The 18,497-nt window shown below is 43.4% G+C and overlaps 2 protein-coding genes across 2 annotated transcripts in view; one reads left to right on the top strand and one right to left on the bottom strand.

Moving 5' to 3' along the window:
• DOCK2 (dedicator of cytokinesis 2) overlaps window positions 1-18,497 on the top strand; it is a 387,891-nt gene that overhangs the window by 190,863 nt on the left and 178,531 nt on the right. The gene's annotated exons all lie outside the window — the stretch shown is intronic.
• INSYN2B (inhibitory synaptic factor family member 2B) lies at window positions 455-18,000 on the bottom strand. Its single transcript, XM_040982864.1, has 3 exons — window positions 16,676-18,000; window positions 15,553-15,627; window positions 455-641 (listed from the first exon to the last, which is right to left on the bottom strand). The coding sequence occupies exons 1-3, from the start codon at window positions 17,998-18,000 to the stop codon at window positions 455-457; spliced, it is 1,587 nt and encodes a 528-aa protein (XP_040838798.1).

Genomic DNA, 18,497 nt, shown 5'->3' with positions numbered 1-18,497 from the left:
CACTGATATTCGATCTAATTGGTTTTCTAGGGTATCTGCTTATAACCTTCTCTGTCTTTCTGCTCTACACAACATTTTAATTTTTAATATTGGGGGGTTTGATGAGCTCAGGCTGAAAAACAAGTGCCTGGTAGGACGGAGTTATTGGAAAGTGCAGTGGGGATCTAGCCTTGTGAATCTGAACTCACAGACCAGGATGAGGCCTGAATGTGAGTGATGGAGAATTCCAGCGTCCCGGAAGTCCTCAGCAGCAGTGGCAAGCATGGGGCTAGGTTAGTGATTGGCGTCCAGCAGCAGCTACAGCAGCCCCATGGACTCTCCTGTTTCACATGTCGAGTGGCCTGCAACCCAGGACATTTGTAGAGAAGCAGAGGACCTTGGGGGCAGTAGTTCCCCACCTCAGTGAGGTACACGGAGGAACATGGGAAAGGCAGCGTGGACAGTCCCAGCCAGGTCAGATCCACCAGAAGCACTTCTTCTTCACCTTCTTGGTTTTCCGCCTCAAGTCTTGTTTCTCAGGGACCGGAGGTTCTGCTGGAGACTTTGGAGGAGGAGAAGCCTCTTCAATTGGTTCAGCTTCCTCCAGACTCTGCAGAACTTCATGGAACCTGCCTTCTTGCTGCCGAAAATCATATTCTACACTGGAAAACACATAGAGTGGAAGCAAGGAATTTATTAACCCAGCATGGACTGATTTCATGTCAGTAAGTGCCCAGCTAACATAGGCATTAGGTTCATGTCCCAGATCCTTAGTTACCTACTGCCTATGTGACCTGCGGAAGATTTCACCCCCTTTTCGTTCCTCAAGTTCCTCATTCATTTATTTGTCTTCCTCACAGGGATGTTATTAATTGTAAATGAGACATGTACCAGGACAGCCTGATAGTAGATGAGTATTCAGTAATTATTGGCTCCAATCTCTCTACTCTGTATCTATCTAATGCTTCTAATAATGGATTTTTGTGCATTAATGCCCCAAACGATTTTATTATTAAGGAATTAAATGATATTGAGGAATACCCAACAAAACTAACAGCTCAGTTTCCTCATCTGAAGTGCAAATTATAATAGCGCCTCTTGGTAAAGGTGTTCTTTGGAATTAACTCAAGAGTATTTTGGTAAGTTTGTAGTTGGCGTGGCATTGTGGCACAGTGGGTTATAGTGCTGTGTACAACACGGACATCTCATAAGGGCACTAGTTGGAGTCCTGTCTGCCCACTTTCAATACAATTCCCTGATAGTGGTCTAAAAAAAAGCAGCAAGAGATGGCCCCACTCCTTGGTCCCTAGCATTCATATAGGAGACTCAGAAGAAGCTGCTTGCTCCTGACCTCAGCCTGGCCCAGTCCTGGCCATTGAGGCCATTTGGGGAGTGATCTAGTGAATGGAAGATCTCTCACTCCCTCTCCTTGTCTGTGTATGTTTCTAGGTCTCCCCTTACTCTGTAACTGACTTTAAAATAAATAAATAGATCTTCCAAATAAATACATAAACCTTTCAGATAACTCAATTAGTCTTTAAAGCTAAAGTTCATAGAATATCAAACTAAAAGATAATGTGTAACTTCTCAAATTTGGGTAGTGTTTTTGTGATACATATTTACATGATCTGTTTTGAGGATCTTTTATTTGCATGATCCATTTATTTTTAATTACTCGCATAGGTGTGAAGTCAGATAATATCCATAAAGTGCTCAGAGTGGTGTTTGGCAATATAGTAAGCTCACTATATCCATTAGCTCTCATCACTGTTATCATTAATCTGATCACTGATAACATATTATGTCTTGCTTTTAGAATTTTCAACTCAATAATTTATCTCAAGAACTTTAATATTGAGATACATTTCGGTACTCTTTCATTGACGGGCAATTTCAACCTCCATTTTTTAATGCTGTTTATTTGTGTGTATTGGAGTCATTAATGTATATCCTAACAGACTCCATTGCATTGTATTAACTGTCAAAAAACCATAAAAGTCTGAACCTGAACCCTTAGGGGCCAGGGTCCCCAACAGGTGGGATTTGGAGCAGAAGGTGAGGCCTGTGAAGAAGTTTCACAGCCCCCTTTCCCAATTTCTGCATTTCTAGAACTCCAGCTGGTATACGCCAGGCACTCTCAGTTTTCTTGTGTCTGCTCAGTCTCCCTAGAACCTCTCAGAGGGCTGGGACAGAACAAGGGAATCCAGTTAGACATCCTGCAGACTGTGCATTGGCACCCTCTATTCTCAATTGTCTGCTTTCCTTCCCAGCAGATTAATCTACAGAGGAGTTGTCAGTGCCAGGGTCTGGCTCAAAAGCCCTTAAGCTATAGATGTGCTTGTTGCCTGGTGTCCTACCAGGGCTCACAGAAGGCTCTGGGATGAAACAGAGTGGGAATAAAAAGTGCAGAAATGACGAGTCATGAAAATAGTGCATGCTTCTTGCTTAGCTAGGAATATGGTGAAATACTGGCTGTAGAGGACTGGAGACCACGTGTTGGGTGGGGACGTAGGAAACTGGTGGATGTCTTTATACCCAGCAAGAGCTCAAAAGTGGCCATCATTAAAGGGACCTGGTCCTTATCTACTTTTCCATGTCTCCTTCCAGGTTCAGAATGAATGCTGCTGAAAAGGCAGATTGTGAGTGCTTGCCTGCCTAATGAAACCCCCAAAGGGATGGTCTCAGCAGACCTTCTGAAATGAATCAGGCAGGGCTCCAACATGAGAAGGGAGTGGCCAGTACCATAGCCAAGTTAGGGATGGGAGGGATGCTAGCTGTGAAAAAAAAGTCATCTAATTGTCTCTGTATTTTTAAGGAATTTTTCCTTGATTTTTTTCTCCCTCATTTACATATTTCCTCTTTCTGGTTCTCTTTGGAACCATCTGTAAGGACATAATCTTAACTGGGTGAACCGTATGATGGATTAAACATAAGATGTGTTTTTCAAGGCTTTCTAACTTGTTAGCTGGTATCTTATAGAAATCATTTCCCATTTTTCAAGCCACAGTATCTTCATCTTCAATAGGAACACAGTACCTAGTTATAAGATATCAGTAAGATTTAGATGGCGCATGCATGTACAATATGCCGCACGAAGTGGACACTCCTTGTGTAGCCAGCTATTCCATAAAAGTTTATTGTGCATCTTCCATGTGACAGCCCCTGATTTAGATGTTGAAAAGGAATGAAAGACAGGAGACACTATTCCTGATCTTTTGGCACTGCTATTGCAGTGGCTTGATGTCCTCAGCAAACTTTAGCCAACATCAAGAACTATCAGAGACCTTTCAGCAAAAGCTCAAGATTAGCCATGTCAGTAAGCAGAGGCATCCACAGACTTACACACTGAGCTTACTTACAGGACGCATCACTGGGATTGTACCTGTTTGTCATGACCAGTGGAGTCAGTTTTTGTTTGTACCATCTGTATTTCGTTTTCCCAAGTGAAAACTGAAACAAAAAATCCACTGGCAAGGCAAGAATTGCCCTTGGCAAGTCCTTCCCTGCCCCATGGAAATGATGTAACACAGTAAATTTCAAATTTCTTTTCCCCTGCCCTACAAGCACTGGGAATATGCATGGTTCACAGGTAGACAACATTCCTATTGACAGTGCTCCTAGCGTTTGAAATAGCCTTGGCTGCCTACCGTGGGTTAAAAATGATCTTCGTCGTACAGCCCCACAAGGCAGCAGCGTAGGTACCTCTGCCTATCCTAGCATTCACTGACGCTTGCTGGCACAAAACATTTCATCCATGCATTCATCCATTTTGCTCCGTGCCTGATGTTGTGCTCCAAAGCTCTAACGATAAGCTAGCTAGACTTGAACACTGTCCCTAAGTCTCCTCCCAGGGTTCAAGATAGGTGACTAAAAGAACAAGTTTCTTTTAAGATAAGCTTCATATTTCTCTCTTCTTTCCAATCCTTGATCCTCATGCTCTTACCAAATTATATGAATGCACACATAATACACAGGCTGATAACCTCATCTTGCACATGAGGCATCTCTGCTCTGTAATCCAAACAGACAACAGCAAATCGTCTGAGTCTGTCAGGATTTACAAGTATTCTGATAAATGTCAGGGGGAAAAAATATGGCTGTGGTTGATTTCAAACTGTGTATACAACTGTCAGGCCTATGTGGAAAACAAAAAACCAGGAGGCAGAAAGTAAACAGCATCTCATAATCACAACGGGAAGTACAGTGCAGCATGGAGAGTGGAGTGAGGACTTTTGAGTTGAACGCTGTTGGGTTTGAACCAAGGCTGCACCATTTACTGGCTGAGTGACCTTTGGGGAAGTTTCTTTTCTTTTTGTGACTCAGCTGAATGTGGGGGTTATAACAGCTACCTTGCTGGGCAGTTGTATAGATGAGAAGTAATGACAGGTGCAATCACCTTGCCTGGCCGCTGTTCTCATCCCACTCTGCTCGTCTTATCTATGTCCCTTGTCTTCCTATCCCAGGGACTATATGTCTCATCTTCTTGCTGTACCTTCAGCTCTTTAGTAATTGTATACCTTGTCAGCAGAATTGCTCCTCATCCCTCCCTTCCATGTATATTCAGAGAATACCCGTTTGATGTCTCTATGGAAACACGGCAGGGTTCCATTATAATCACTAGGATTTAGGGAGCCCCTCCACCCCCTCTTGGCTGCCCCCACTGATCTTGACAGTTTAAAGGGGATTGAAAGTGACTTTCTTTTCAAGGCCAGGCAAATAGCAGAATATAGAAAAGTGTGTGCACTTTACAAAGAAATTGATTAATGTGTTTTAGGCCAAAGCAATTTATTAGCATAAAGGAAAATTGTCACTTTTCTTCTTATTCATCCATTTGACAAACTACTGTTTAGTGTGGAGGGGAGGAGAGAAAGTGTATTTTGCCCTGATGGCAGCTGCCATCTACATGGGGATGGGGCAGTGCCCTCGCCTATCTGCTTTTCTTCTTGAGCTTTAGTGGGAAGAGGAGATCCCATTAACTGCATACTTAGCCAACCCACACTGTGCTCAACGGCTCCCTGCAAGGAGTAGCAAGTTGCCAACTTGGTGAGAATTTCCAGTAAATTCTTAAGAGAGAGCCTGTAAATTCTGTGAATGACTCTGCTTTGGATTTCAGTCCAGGAATCAAGACATAGCACTGATAAACTTTTCAACTTGACCTGCTCTTTGCCGATAGGTTTTACCCTTATTATTCTGTCACCCTTACCTTTTCCCACCCTCCATATCATGTCTACACCCTACATTCCAGGTGAGATCACAAGAAGACAATGGTGAGTGCTTAGTTGATGATGCAGATTCCTGGCTCCTAATGTATGACACTTATTGGTGAAGACGTTGTTAAGAATTAGAATTCATGCAGCAGCCGTTGAGACGGCCCATAGTGGTCTAGGTGCAAGAAGTGATCCTCCAGAGGATACATGGGACTTGTGAACTCCCAGTTCTCTGAGGAAGTCCTGGAGCCTTTCAAGGAGATGTCTGAGGGTAGTGTCACCTTCCATTTAGAAAGTAAACCTGGAGTAGATGAGAACTTTAAGGCTTCCTTCTTGAAAGCCCCTCAGTAAGTTAGCTGATAGATGTATTCTGTGTCATACTAGGTAAAAAGCAGAAGGATATTTTTCAAAATAATTGGAATCAGCCAGATCCTTAAGTCATGGTGTCTGGAAGGAGAAACAGCAAGGAGCATACAGCAAAAAAAATAGGTAGATATGTAAATACATAAGCAAAGAACAGAGGTAGGTTATGGATGTAAGATTTTGGCAGGACAAGCTTAAGTTGGGTGAGCCAAGAGGAGATAAAAGTTTATATAGGAACAAACAAATATAAGAAACCTCTTAGCTTTATATAACTCTTTCAAAGTTATAAAACACTGCAGGTCAGTGTTTTTATTTTGTCCTCAAGATAGCTCAGGCAGGAAGAGTCTGTCACTGTGATACAGTGAGCTAAGCTGTTATCTGCAGTACTGGCATCCAATATGGGTGTCTGTTCCAGTCCTGGGGGTTGGTTCCACTTTTGATCCAAATCGCTGCTTCTGTGTCCAGGAAAGCAGCAGATGTCCCAAGTCCTTGAGCCTTTGAACCCACGTGAGAGACCTTGGATCCTGGCTTCAGCCTGAACTATCCTGCCCGCCATGGCCATGTGGGGAATGAGCCAGCAGACAGATCTCTCTCTGCCTCTGCCTTTCAAATGAAATTAAGAAAAAAAAAAGAGTTAGAAAGGTTAGATTCATTTAATGGACAAGCAAGTTAGCAATAGGGAGTCACTCCGAGTTCTGATCAGAATCTAAAACCTGGTATCAAGGTCAGTTTGGGCTTTATGAAATGACATTTACCTGATAGACACTGGACTACAAGTTTAAGTTACTTGTCTTCTACTTACTCACAGCCCTACAAGATAGAATACCTTCATTTTACAAGTTAAGAAACTGAGGCAAAGAGAGGTTAAATATTTAGCTAACGCACATAGAAATAAGTGACAGCACCAAGATTTGAACCCATATTGTATTTAGCCTCCAAGCTTGTGCACTAAGATGAACTGTATTGAAGTAACACAGTAATCTATGATAGTGTACAACTCTAATCATGAAACGTATGTATATACTGGGGTGGCAGGGGTTGACAAAGACCTGGTACCCCCATGGGACTCAATGGAATGTGATTCAACCTGGATTTGTCTGGATAGGGGATCATTTAAGGACTAACTGAGCAGCCCCACTCTATAGATTTTTTTTCTAGGTGCCAGGACAGCGTCAACAGTGAGTCTACATGTCTGAGAAAATATATCCACTCCATTTGGAGGCAGGCTATTCAAGGTCATGTCTGGGCTCAGCAGTTTTGGGTCCAGGGTTTGCTCCTAATGTGTCCTGTGAACAAGTGGATGTTGTGCTTCTTGTAAAGAGAAGTGTGGGCAAATCACTGCCATCTTCAAGCAGGTTGGCTGGTAAATGGATGCTCTCTGGTGCCTCTCTAGGAAGAAAACATTTTTTTAAGTTTTTTTTTTTCCTCCCTCTTTTTTGACTCTTCCCTCTCTCACTGAGCGCTGTTGCATTAAGGATCTATTGACCTCTTGCAGCATTCTTTCTGCAAGAATTTGCTCTAAGAACTGATAGAAGCAATGAAGATGGTTTTCTGTGCATGTAATAAATCACTTTGGGAGGTGCTTTGGAGGAGAATGACACTCTGGGCAACAGGAGCTTTTTTTTCCCCCTCTCCATCCTGAATGGGATATTGTTCTAAAACTTTCTCCTAATGACCGGCTTGCTTACTATCAAGGGCTCCCTTTTAAGGCATCAGTCTGTTGGCAGGCAAACTCTCAGGGAAACAGATTCTCTTGGCAAACAAGACAGCCAGCTCAAGCTCTGGAACTTTTTCCTGCTGATTGTTACCTCTGAAGGACATCTGAGTTTGGGATCCTGTGGCAAGAAGGTCTGCCTGTTAAACCCTGAGAAAGAGTAGGTTACGTCATAGAAGTTTCATGTAAGCGTGTGCACTGAAGGGGCGAGGTCAACAGAAAGGAGATTAAGGGACAGGGCAGTCTTCTAAAAGCAGGAGATTGTTTTCCACATCCATAAAATGGGGATAAAATTCACCCCACAATTTAGGGTCATTGGTAGCCTGAAATGATATAATGCATATATGTATGTGCAATATTTAGCAAACTGCTTGGTGAAGTGGTTGGTTTAGCAAATGTTAATTGTTATTACATTACTTTGATGGAGAAAAACAGACTAAGCCATTCTGTGGTCAGCTGTGCTCTTGTGCCAGCAGCCACCTATTTGCTATTCCTGCGGAACCCTCAACTTGCTGGAGTTTAGATTTATGCCATGTTTCAGCCTCTTAAGCTATTAATACATTCAAATAGGCTTCGTTTCGTATTGCAGATAAATTGCTGATGCTGTAAATCCTACTTCTTTCCTCTTACACTCTAGGGAGGAGAATAAAGGGACAAAGCCGCCAGGACAAGCAGGAGATAGGGACAAGTACATGTCTTGGATGTCAACCTGTCAGAGAAATTTTCACCTACACACCAGACTCCATGGCTGTAACCTCAATAAGACAATGTAAATAGCCCGTGTACTCTCTTTTTGTGGGTGCTTTTGCTACTGTTGTGAATTGTATGTTTTGAGCGTTTGGTATAGGGTTGTTCAGTCCATACTGGGTTTTGATGAGGGCTGCACATGCACCAAAAACTCTATTGTGTGCTTCATAATTATCTTGCATTGTAGACTTCACTGCATCTGGAGAGAAGATTGTAGCTGAAAGACTGTGGCTTTCCCGGTTTACCTGACTCTACTCTAGGAGAGCATCAAATACAGACAAAAGGAAAATACTAAATAATTTAAGTGGAAAGCTGGTTGTTAAACCCAGAGGACCAAGTGTGTATTACAATTACTAGAGAAATGCTTTTTTCTCTGGTTAGGTAGTAGCTTGAAGGGGCAGACACGGCCAACACCCAGTGGCCAAACAGCCTAACTGTAGAGGGAGACTCCAGGCAGTGTCTTGGCAACACACATGACCTCAAGTGGCTTATGAGCTCCCTGGAGTCCTTCCTTAGTAAAGTGAAGTCCTTGCTTTTCTCTTCTGGGATGCATAGCTTTGAGGCTTTGACCCATAATCCAGGGAGCCTCTTTGGCCTATGCGCTCAGTGCCAAAAATGTGAGGGTGAACCCAGAGTGAGAATGTTTATATCTAAATACAACGGGCTGCCCTTGGAGCTAAATTCCTTTTGAATATCCAGAAGTTCTGCTCAGTCTGCGGCAAGTACATTTTGAGAGTGGAGGCGTTGGTGATGTTGAAAATGCAAGCAGAGGTAGTCCATGGAATTGGAAGACCCAAAAGGATGGTTATTGAGAACTGGGGCTCCATTACATTCCATGCCATTCCTTGACTCATGAGCCAGGGATGAACTTCACTTCTATCATGAAGAGTATGTGGTGGTGATGGGCAGCACTGGGCAGACCAGTTCCTGCCAGGTGTTCACACTCCAGGACCCACCTGGAGCCGTGCCTAGCATTGGGGCTTTTGGTGGGGGAACAGAATTGGGCTTTAATTGGTCTTAACCTTCATTGAAGGATAAATGCCAGCCTGGAACTCAACCTGAGTTTCTGATCTCAAATAAGACTTGGAGCTGGGGATGTAGGAAGAATGAAAGGCTACAGATAAGTCTCCCAAGTAATGCATAAGACAAGCCCAGGCTCCACATTGGCCCGAGAGAGACACTTTTTCTTGCTATTGGAAACAGAAAATTTTTGAAGAGGTACTCAATTCTGGAAACAAAACTTTTTTTTCTTTTCTTTTCCTTGCTTCCATTCTCTTTTGCATTCTGCTTATATAATTAGGAATATCTATATCTAACCTTAAAACCAAAGCCAAGCAAGAAGGAAAGTCATCTTTCCAAGAATGCATTTTAAAATAAAAGCTGTCCTCTGGACTATAAGTAAAACATTTCCATTCAAAGGATGGTCCTCAAAAGGATACTAATAAATTAACTGCTGTCTCCATTTAAGACCCTAATTTTCCCTAATTCATCGATCCTCAAGCCGCTTTAGAATCAAACTTTCCTTAGGACCTTGGTTGCAGTCAGATTTCTCTCCTCTTCCTACGACTTTGAAGTATTGGGTCTGTGGGTAAAGCCCAGCAGTCACCCAGGGGATCCTGACATATATGGTCCATGAGCGGGCTTTGTGGATACCTTCAAGGCCTGCATCATCAACACAAAGCCTCAACATGCCCTTGGATGAGTAGATCTCAGTTGTGAGTTCTGCATCCATCAGATGAGTCTGGCCTTTTGCAGAAAGTAACTTGTAGGAAGACAGAGCTGAGTTCTGCTGTGCTAAGGTTGCCATTACAATGATGAGTTCCAGAGCAGTTCTGCCGGTGCCCTGTTTGAGCCTCGGGGCCCTCATCTGTAGAAGTACAGTACTGTAACCTTTGTCAAAGATTTGTGAAGATTAAGTGTAAAAACAAAGACTACTTAAAATGACCAAGAAATAGTAGATGCTCACTAAGTGGTAGCTCTCTTCTTATTTCCCTCCTTTGAATTTATCCCAACAAATCCTGGCCCTCAACTCTAGTTGTGAAAATCATCAAAATCATGTATACTAGCCTCCAGAAGCTTATAAATTATCAGAACTTAATCTGAAGGTATGGATTTCTTATTGGTGCTTAAAAGAAATTGGTAAGAACTTAGTAGATTTAAACACTACAAATTTTACCCTCCCAGCTTTGGAGGCCAAAGCCTTCCAGAGAAGATGAATTCCTTGCCTTTTCCTGCTTGTAGGGAATTCTCGTGTTCCTACATTGTGACCTCTGCCACTGTCATCAGATCTCCGTCTGACTCCTCTACTCTCCCTTGCGAGGATCCTTGTGACTGCTGTGGACCCCCTCAGTCCAGGGGACTCTCTGACCTCATATCCTGAACTGAATCACATCTGCAACATTCCTTCATCTATATGAAGTCACATCTTCACAGTGTCTCTGAGTTAGGATGGGGAATTTTATGGCAACTGTCCTTCTCTATTGCCCTGGGTTTTGGTGTTAGATTAAGAGAATATACAAATCTAATGCTTTAATTCCCCTCTCAGGATTATTATGAAGACATTTCAAATACCGTAAAGAAGAGATATGTTAGTATGGCTAGACTTTTCTCACTACAGCCTGTGCAGAAGTACTGGACAGTGATATTGGGTGGCCATTAGGAACAAGAGTCTCAATGTCCTGTGAAAGCTCAGGATGTTCTCTGAGTCATCAAAGGATGAACTGATAGGTTACATCCTCCTAGATGTATTTGAAAATTGAAACTACGTGTACTTCACTCAGTCATAATTAAGTTTCTGCAAACACTCACCCAAGGTAGGAGTACACACAGGAGTCCCAATGACTTGACTTTAGAAATAGCTGAAATAATTCTCTGATGTCACTGCCACTTTGCTTTTCTTCTCTGGTCAATGTAGCTGTTCTTTTCTTTGGTAAGAATCTCTTGAGCACATACTAGGTACTGGCCCATGACTTTGCTGCACTATGATGCAGCAGGATCAGTGGTAGAGGGATGTGAACACATAAGAGTCTTTTTTGGTGAAGTGTAGAAGGCTGTTCAGGACCTGGCTTTCATGACTTGAAAATATCAAGATAAAGAAGAGCAGAGAAAGCATGACAGAAAGAGAAGTAACTTCTGTACAGGACTGAGACTTGACACAGCTATCAGCTGAATAGGGCTGTGTATCTGGAGAAGAGCAGGGAATCAGCAGGTGAAAAGGGTCATGAGATACTGAAGGGAACGCCAAGAACCATGACAGACTTGTTTAGTAGGGGAATGACATGGCCAGAGCCTTCTCTGCAAGTAGTTAGCCAATGGCGTGGAGGATTACTTGAGATAGGGCAGAAGGGGGCAAGATGAAAAAGACTAATTAGTCAACATTTGAGACACCAAGGATGAGAAGTTGGAATGAAAGAACTGGATTTAACAGGTGGAATCAGTAGCATTATGATGTGTGTTGTTCAAAGTTATTCAGGAGAATAAGTCCATGGAGCCAGTGGCTTCTTAGCTGAGTTATCTCATGATCCGTGTCATTGAACAAAATAAGAAATAAAGGAAGAGAGTTAGTTTTGTGTGTATTGGGGGGGGGGGCGGGCGGATGACAAGTGTCTTTTGGACCATAGTGTATTAAGTGGAAAGGTGTTAATTAGTTGAAAATTCTATAAATGTGAGTATATCTTATGGATGTGCTAGGAGGAAGTGGGTGCTACTGGAAAAATGTCTGCAAGTTTAGCTGAAGCAATAGAGAGAAGCTAAGGATGAGAAGGGGAATCACTGGTCTGGGTGCAACTCAGACAATGAATCACTCTTCTGTGTCTCTCCTCCCTAGCACCTTCCAGCTTTTACATAGCCAACCTCTCCCTCTCCACTCGACAGTGGTGAGCGGATTGTGTCTCACTTGCATTTCTGATTCCCAAAGCAACACATACTGGATGGGAGATGCACAATCCTTCTGCGACAGACTCTCATTCACTTCTCCTTAAAACATTGGATCATTTTATAACTGAAATCCAGCTGCTATTTCCTGGGAGCTACAACCCGAAAAGAGACACATGATCCGTGTTAGTCAAAGTCTTCCAGAAAGGCTCTGCTGACTATTTTTAGAGTGAATGTGAAGATCAAGTGCAGGGAGATAGGACTGGAGGAACAGAGAACAGGCTGAGAGGAGGAGGAGGGATGGAGCTGGGGAGACTTCACGCCCTTGAGGGAAGAAGGCAGTTCTGTAGCTCACAGTTTTCCAAGCCTCTGTCACTTGTTCACTGCTTCTGGAGGTCTTGCCAGGTTCCCCGTCCCAGTCCCATCTACACAGTTATTTACTTGATACTTTTTTTTTTCCTTCTAAATCAGTTCACCTTTTAAGCTTTGTAACAGAAAGTATACAAAGTAGGCGATCATACTTTTTGTCATAGAGACCTGCATCCTCTTCCATAAATATTTAAGAGGATTAGTTTTAAAAGTTGAAACCTCCCATAACCCATAAAAAATTAAAAATCATCCCATTCCAGCTAGCTACTGTTAGCTTGCCAAGGGCTGTGAACCTGAGCCCTCCTCTGTCTTTGCAGTGAAATGTGATAAGCAGGCATTAGAAAGGTATTAAAGACATTCCAGCAGGCTACCTGGATTTCTCCCTCCAGGTAATCAAAAGGATTGAAATACATTTGAAAAGAGAACAACTTTCTTACTAAGTCTTTCAGTGTTATTTAATCTGAGTGTCACTGGCAGCAGCTACTCAACCCACAGGATCTTCCCAGAATTCATGCTAGGAATAAGGGAGGAAAGTGAATGGATACCTAGCAGCCTGTTAGCACCTTGAGGTACACCCCAAATCTGTACACCCCACCCCTGCATTCCCTTGCAGCCTTAAAGCAGACCGAAAAAAAAAAAAAAGAAAGAAAAAGAAGAGAGAGAGAACAGAATAAAGCCTCAAAAGAGACCTTTGTCACTGGTCTGTGGAATCCCCTGGAAACCCCAGAGGCAGGCATGGAATGACTGGGCCTTGCTCTTGGTCCCACATGTCTTGATTAGAACAAGTGGCAGAGCTGTAGCCCCAGGCTGACAGGGCCTATGGGAAACACCGTTTAGAAAATGTTACTAACTTGGCAACAGCCTCTCCAGAGGGGGAGACCCACTGGGCAAGCCGTCAGGTGCCTATGTGCTTTATGTACAGTGGCGTGCACTGGGCCCATCCATCACTGCAGGGGGAGACTGAAGCTTAACAAGGCCCGCAGATAAGTATTCCACATCACTTATTCATTAGTCTAGAAGATCTGACTTTCCAGGACACAGCACAAGTTCGATGTCATTTGATTTTTTTTTTTTAATGACAACTCTCATCTTCCCCCTGTTCCTATGACAGGAATGTTGTTCTGATCTCTTTGCTTTCATCAAATTAATTGCCCTTTCTTTCTCTGTGGTTTGGATACAAGGATATCATTGCTGTCTGGGCAAACTGTCTGGTGTTGAATGGCAATGAGGGAGGCAGGCAGACAGTGCATGCTCTTCAGGAAAGTGCATGACAGTGGGCTAAACTGTGCAAGGTGTATCTCCATTTAGAACAAAGACCTGGGGTGTTTTGAGGTAAGTTCTAAGAAAATGCAACATTTTCAGACTTTTTGGAAGGTTATAGTTTAGCCACGTATTGTCACTTTTTATTTAGTTAGTTTAGACTCCCTGAATGTCAGGACTATGGTGGACTGGTGGACCGTTGGAAAGATCTCGGTGTTCAGATGAGGAAACCCAGAGGCCAGAAATGACTTGTTCCAGCAAGGTCAGGAAACTCATGGTAGACTGGCAAATTACCACCTGCCCTTTTTATTTTCATAAGCCAAATTTGAACATCATTTGAGTGAGAGAAGCTAGAGAATAGTCTATCCAAAATCTAATATAACTTAGTTAAAAAATAATTCTTATTGTTTATGATGAGTAGCTTTTTGTTCTCCCTAGCTGTGTAGACATTTAGTCATTTTTGTTCTAGTGATTATTAAATTCACTTAGGATCACAAGCCTAAGTGGAGAAGCAAAAAGACAAGAATTGATGAGACTATCTACTGTTTTCCAATGCAGCAAGCATTGGCCAAGATCCCCTTTTCTGGGAGGGTGAGGGTGACTTCACTTTGAGGTAAAAAGCATTTTCTGTCAACAGCCCTGAATTTTTGGTAAAAACGTTTGGTCTTGTGGCTCTTCCATTGTGAGGAATTGACAGCTTCAAAGAGAAAATGCCTGTGACCTTGCCTAGGCAGAAGCGCCTTCTAACTTGCAAGTACCTGGTCCCTTATTAGGGTGAAATTTCAGGATTCTACAGGAAAGCATCAGAAATTCTCAAAAGAAGACATAGGCAACCCATTTGGGTTGTGCTTTGCTCAGGCTCTGAGCCGCCTTTCTTATCAAAGAGAGAAAAGCAATAGAGAAAGCAAAACTGTACACTTTTGTCAAGCAAAATTAGATGTCATCAGCTGAAATGACTGCTCTTGACCACTTTTCCATCGTGCCAACGAAAATGGGCTTCCAGCTAAGGGGGCATTGATCTTTCCAGTAATAACAGTAATGAGCTCTTGAATTTGTGCAGAGATTCATAGTTATAAAAGGCATTCACCAGAGCTAGCTCGTTTGGTCCTTAAGGTAACGCTGAATAGGGATCATTGTTCCCACTCTATGGATAAAGATATTGAGCCCATGTTATGTTAGCTGTTGTGAGACTTGGGGATTAGAACACAGATCTTTAAGGAGCAAGTGTTTAGCCTAATAATTAAGGCAACTGTTTTCCACATCAGAGTGCTTTGGTCAATGCCTCAAATAGTTTTCCGCCATGCACATAGGAAATCTGGATTGAGATCCCATTCCTAGCTTTGAGGAGTAAACCAGCTGATGGCTCTCCACTTCAAAAACGAAAACAAAGCTAGGCTGAAAACTGTGAATCTCTTGATTTCAGGCTTACCACTATATGATAACGTTTATCAAAATGTACATTATCTTTTTGGCAGCAGCCTCACCCCTTGCACAGAGTAAATGGTTTGCTTAGAATGAACACAAAATGTTTAGCCTGTGTCATAAGATGTGGTGGGTGCTTAGTGTGGGAGAGTGACTGTTGAGGGAGAAGTAGTGGAATGGTAAAATGAAGATCAGAGGCTTAGGGGTTAGAAAGTGAGTTCTGATTCTGGCCCTTTCTCCTCTAAGAATATTCTCTGCTAATGATAGTCCAAATGAATTAACTTTCTTTCAGATCAAAAGACACACCCGACAAGGTTTAATTGTGAAATATGTTGCAAAACAGCATGTGGGACTTTACCCATGGAGTTTAGTGTTCAGTAAGTGTAGGAATACATACATCAAAAGGATCTGCTCATGACCTTGTGGTGAAGCAGTGATTCATGCCTTGGAACTAGATGTTAACATTTCATTAACACCTTGTCTTAAGACTCAAGTGTCCAAATGCCTCCTGTTTTTGTTTCAGTCTTGACTGTCTGTGTTTAAGAGACTTGACTAGAGTATTCTGTGGACCCTCTGCTTCTGTGCTGTGCAGAACAAGTCTCGGCTGTGTCCAAGTACCTGTATATGATGCATGCCGTGTTCTGGCAGGTACTGCAGTTGTTGAGATCTTGGCCCGTTCGGTAAAAGTTGCGCCTGGAAGACAGAGCTGTATAAATCCATGGGCAAAAGCCACAAGGTACACATGCACTCTACCATCTTGACCATATCCACAGTATTCATGGTGCCCTGACATTGCCTGCCCACCACAAGCAAAGCTTGCAAAAGTCATGACAACAGGATTTCACATTTCTAAAGGACTCTCTCTATATATATTTAAACACTTAAACTTGGTGGTTTGCTCACGCTGACTACAATGCTATGAGATGAAGGAGTTTGCAAATGAGTAGAAGGGAATTGATCAAAACTCTTGACTATCTCCACAGTGCTTCCGTCTCATAAAGCAGTTACCATTCTGAAGAGCAAATGCCAGTTAATGACCTCTCTTCTAGCCTTTCTGATTAGTGTTAGTCCTTGCGTCTTCTCAGTTTTTAAAGAACACTTTCTGGAAGAGTGAACATTCCTCACCCAAACAACTCACGGCATTCTCCTCTCCAGACTGATACTGAGTGACCCAGGAAAGCGTCTGGTGTTTTCTCTCCCCTTTGCATCATCGTGATTTCAGCTCAATTGCTATTACTTGGTTCAGTGATGATCCAACTGGCCCACCAACTCCAAGCAGTCAGTAGAGGAGGCCCACAGCAAGCCCAGGTGCCACCTCCAATATTCTGTGATGAATGCACATAGCAATGACATCCTGGGCAAATGCAGAACTCACTAAGAGCATGAAGTGGGAGAAGCATCTGCCTACTACCATTTTCCCCATTCCTTAATCAACAAGACCCTTGTGTATTTAAAACTCATTTTCAACCCTGCTGCCTCAGCTCCCTTTCCCGAGGCTGTGGAGACCTGGAAAGAAGAACTAGTGACAGTGGAAGCCCCTCCCTCTGCCAAATCCACTAAAGCCTAGAATGAAATGAAACCCAATCATAGCAGAAGCAGGTTATCTGTTATGACACAGTGAAACAACAGGATCACACACACTTAGAGGCATGTTTCTAAAGGAAACCAGTGCTCTTTCTCTGCCCCTCTCCTAGCAAAAGAATCCACTCAATTGCTTTTAATAGAGAGAAATTCACCTTACCCTTCTGTGAGAGCTCGAGCTTTCTCCAAGTCTTGGATTACATTCAAAAGGACTTTAATTTTCTCTTGGTTGGAGTGCAGAGATTCCTCCACGGATTGCAGACGACCTTGGAGGTCGCAGAGTTCACCCCTTGCTAGGTGAATTTGATTAATGTCACTAATCTCCCTGCTGCTCTGAAGTTTGGCTTCATTCCTCGGAACAGAGGATGGCGGGGGATCACTTCCTGGACAGTTTTCAAACACTGGGGTGTCAGACTGGGTGGGGTCCTTTGCCATCTGCTCCTGACACAAAGGTGCAGATTTAGATGCACTACTAATTTTGAGTGACACTAGGTCCTGGTGACTGTCGCTGGGTGAAGGACAGTCGGAGGCTCTTGCTGGATGGGCTGGTTGGCCGTGGAAGCCTGGCAAAGGAGAGATGTGAGTCCGTGGAGGTGAGGGAACACACGTTTCCTTTGACTGATACGACAGTGGGCCAAGGTCTTTGTCATCAGAGCTGTCTTTGGGTAAAAGCAATTCAGGTTGAAATTTTCCTGTGCCTGGTATGTGGTTGGCACAGCTGGTGGCATTTATGCAGGAAGGGGATCTTTCAGAATTTGATGGCAGCATCCTTTTTCCATCACCTGGACATGTGTCAACCAAAGGGGGTACAGCATTACTCATTCCAGCTGACCTGTCTGGGCTGAAGGAAGGACTATGATAGATATCATCTGGGACCTGAATAGCAGCTGTTGCTTTCTCTGAAGCCCTCCAAGTTCCTCCTTCCAAGCAGATGGTAACAGGCCCATTGCTTTGCACTTTGGACACTCTAGGGAGAAAGGGGTGGGACACCTTGGCTCTTCGAGGCCCATCCTCAAGATGCTGAGCCAACCTTAGGTAGGCAAGGTCAGAAGACACAATGTCCTGTTCAGAGAGGTTGCCGTTGACCTGGATGGCACTTTGGGATGCTGTTGGCATTTCCACCAGGGACTTGCTGGCTGTGAGCTTCTTCCTTTTGAAAACTGGGAAATGCTTCCTGAGACTAGGAGAGGTCTGGATCGCAATGTTCCGTAAGCCCCCAACCTTCTGGGATCTGGGGAAGGAGAGCGAGTAGGTGGGCGGGTGATGGTGCCTAGTGGGCTGTGTCTTCCCCATCACAACTGGGTCCTCAGGAGTTTGGACTTCAACTTCAGTTAGGCCAGTTGGATTCTTAATGGCCCCATCTTCCTTGAATCTCACCTGCTGGGATTTGCTCCGACGGTGATGAGGTTGTTTCACAAACTCCACTGACTCTAGACTGTTACGTTTTAGAAGCACAGGTCTCACTTTCATATTTTGCTGGGCCATTGAGCCTCAATGGAAGGGGATGGGACCACGTACTTGTCCTTGGCACATCTCCCTTAGGTCTTTGGAGCAGCATTTAATGATGGCATCTCAGACATGGAGAATTGCCAGTTGGGACGGAATGGTCCTCCTGTCTTAAAGTAGGAAACCCTGCCGGCCATTCCCAGCCTGAAGAGTCTACTTGGGAGCAATCCGTAATGCTTCCCCTGCAGTTAAAATATTATTTCATCACAGTCATAATTGCTACTTAGATAAACAATAAGTTAGGCTAGCTATTAAACATCTGATCTACCCAGAGAGCTGGTAGGCTGTTGATCATGGGAGGCCGGCAGGCAGTTCTGATTCTGGAAAAAACTTGCTGTGTTGAACAAAAAGACAACAAAAGTACCATTTAGGGGATAATGCCTGACTCCCAACGTGTGAATTCTGAAAGAGATCTGCTACGACTAAGAGCGTACGGCTTCCCTTCCCACAGCATCAATTGCCAGCATAAACCTACA

Source organism: Ochotona curzoniae, unplaced genomic scaffold (genome assembly GCF_017591425.1).
Source record: "Ochotona curzoniae isolate NIBS_2020 unplaced genomic scaffold, NIBS_Ocur_1.0 contig_1, whole genome shotgun sequence".
Taxonomy (NCBI): Eukaryota; Metazoa; Chordata; class Mammalia; order Lagomorpha; family Ochotonidae; genus Ochotona; species Ochotona curzoniae.
This window is presented reverse-complemented; position numbering and strand designations above follow the sequence as displayed.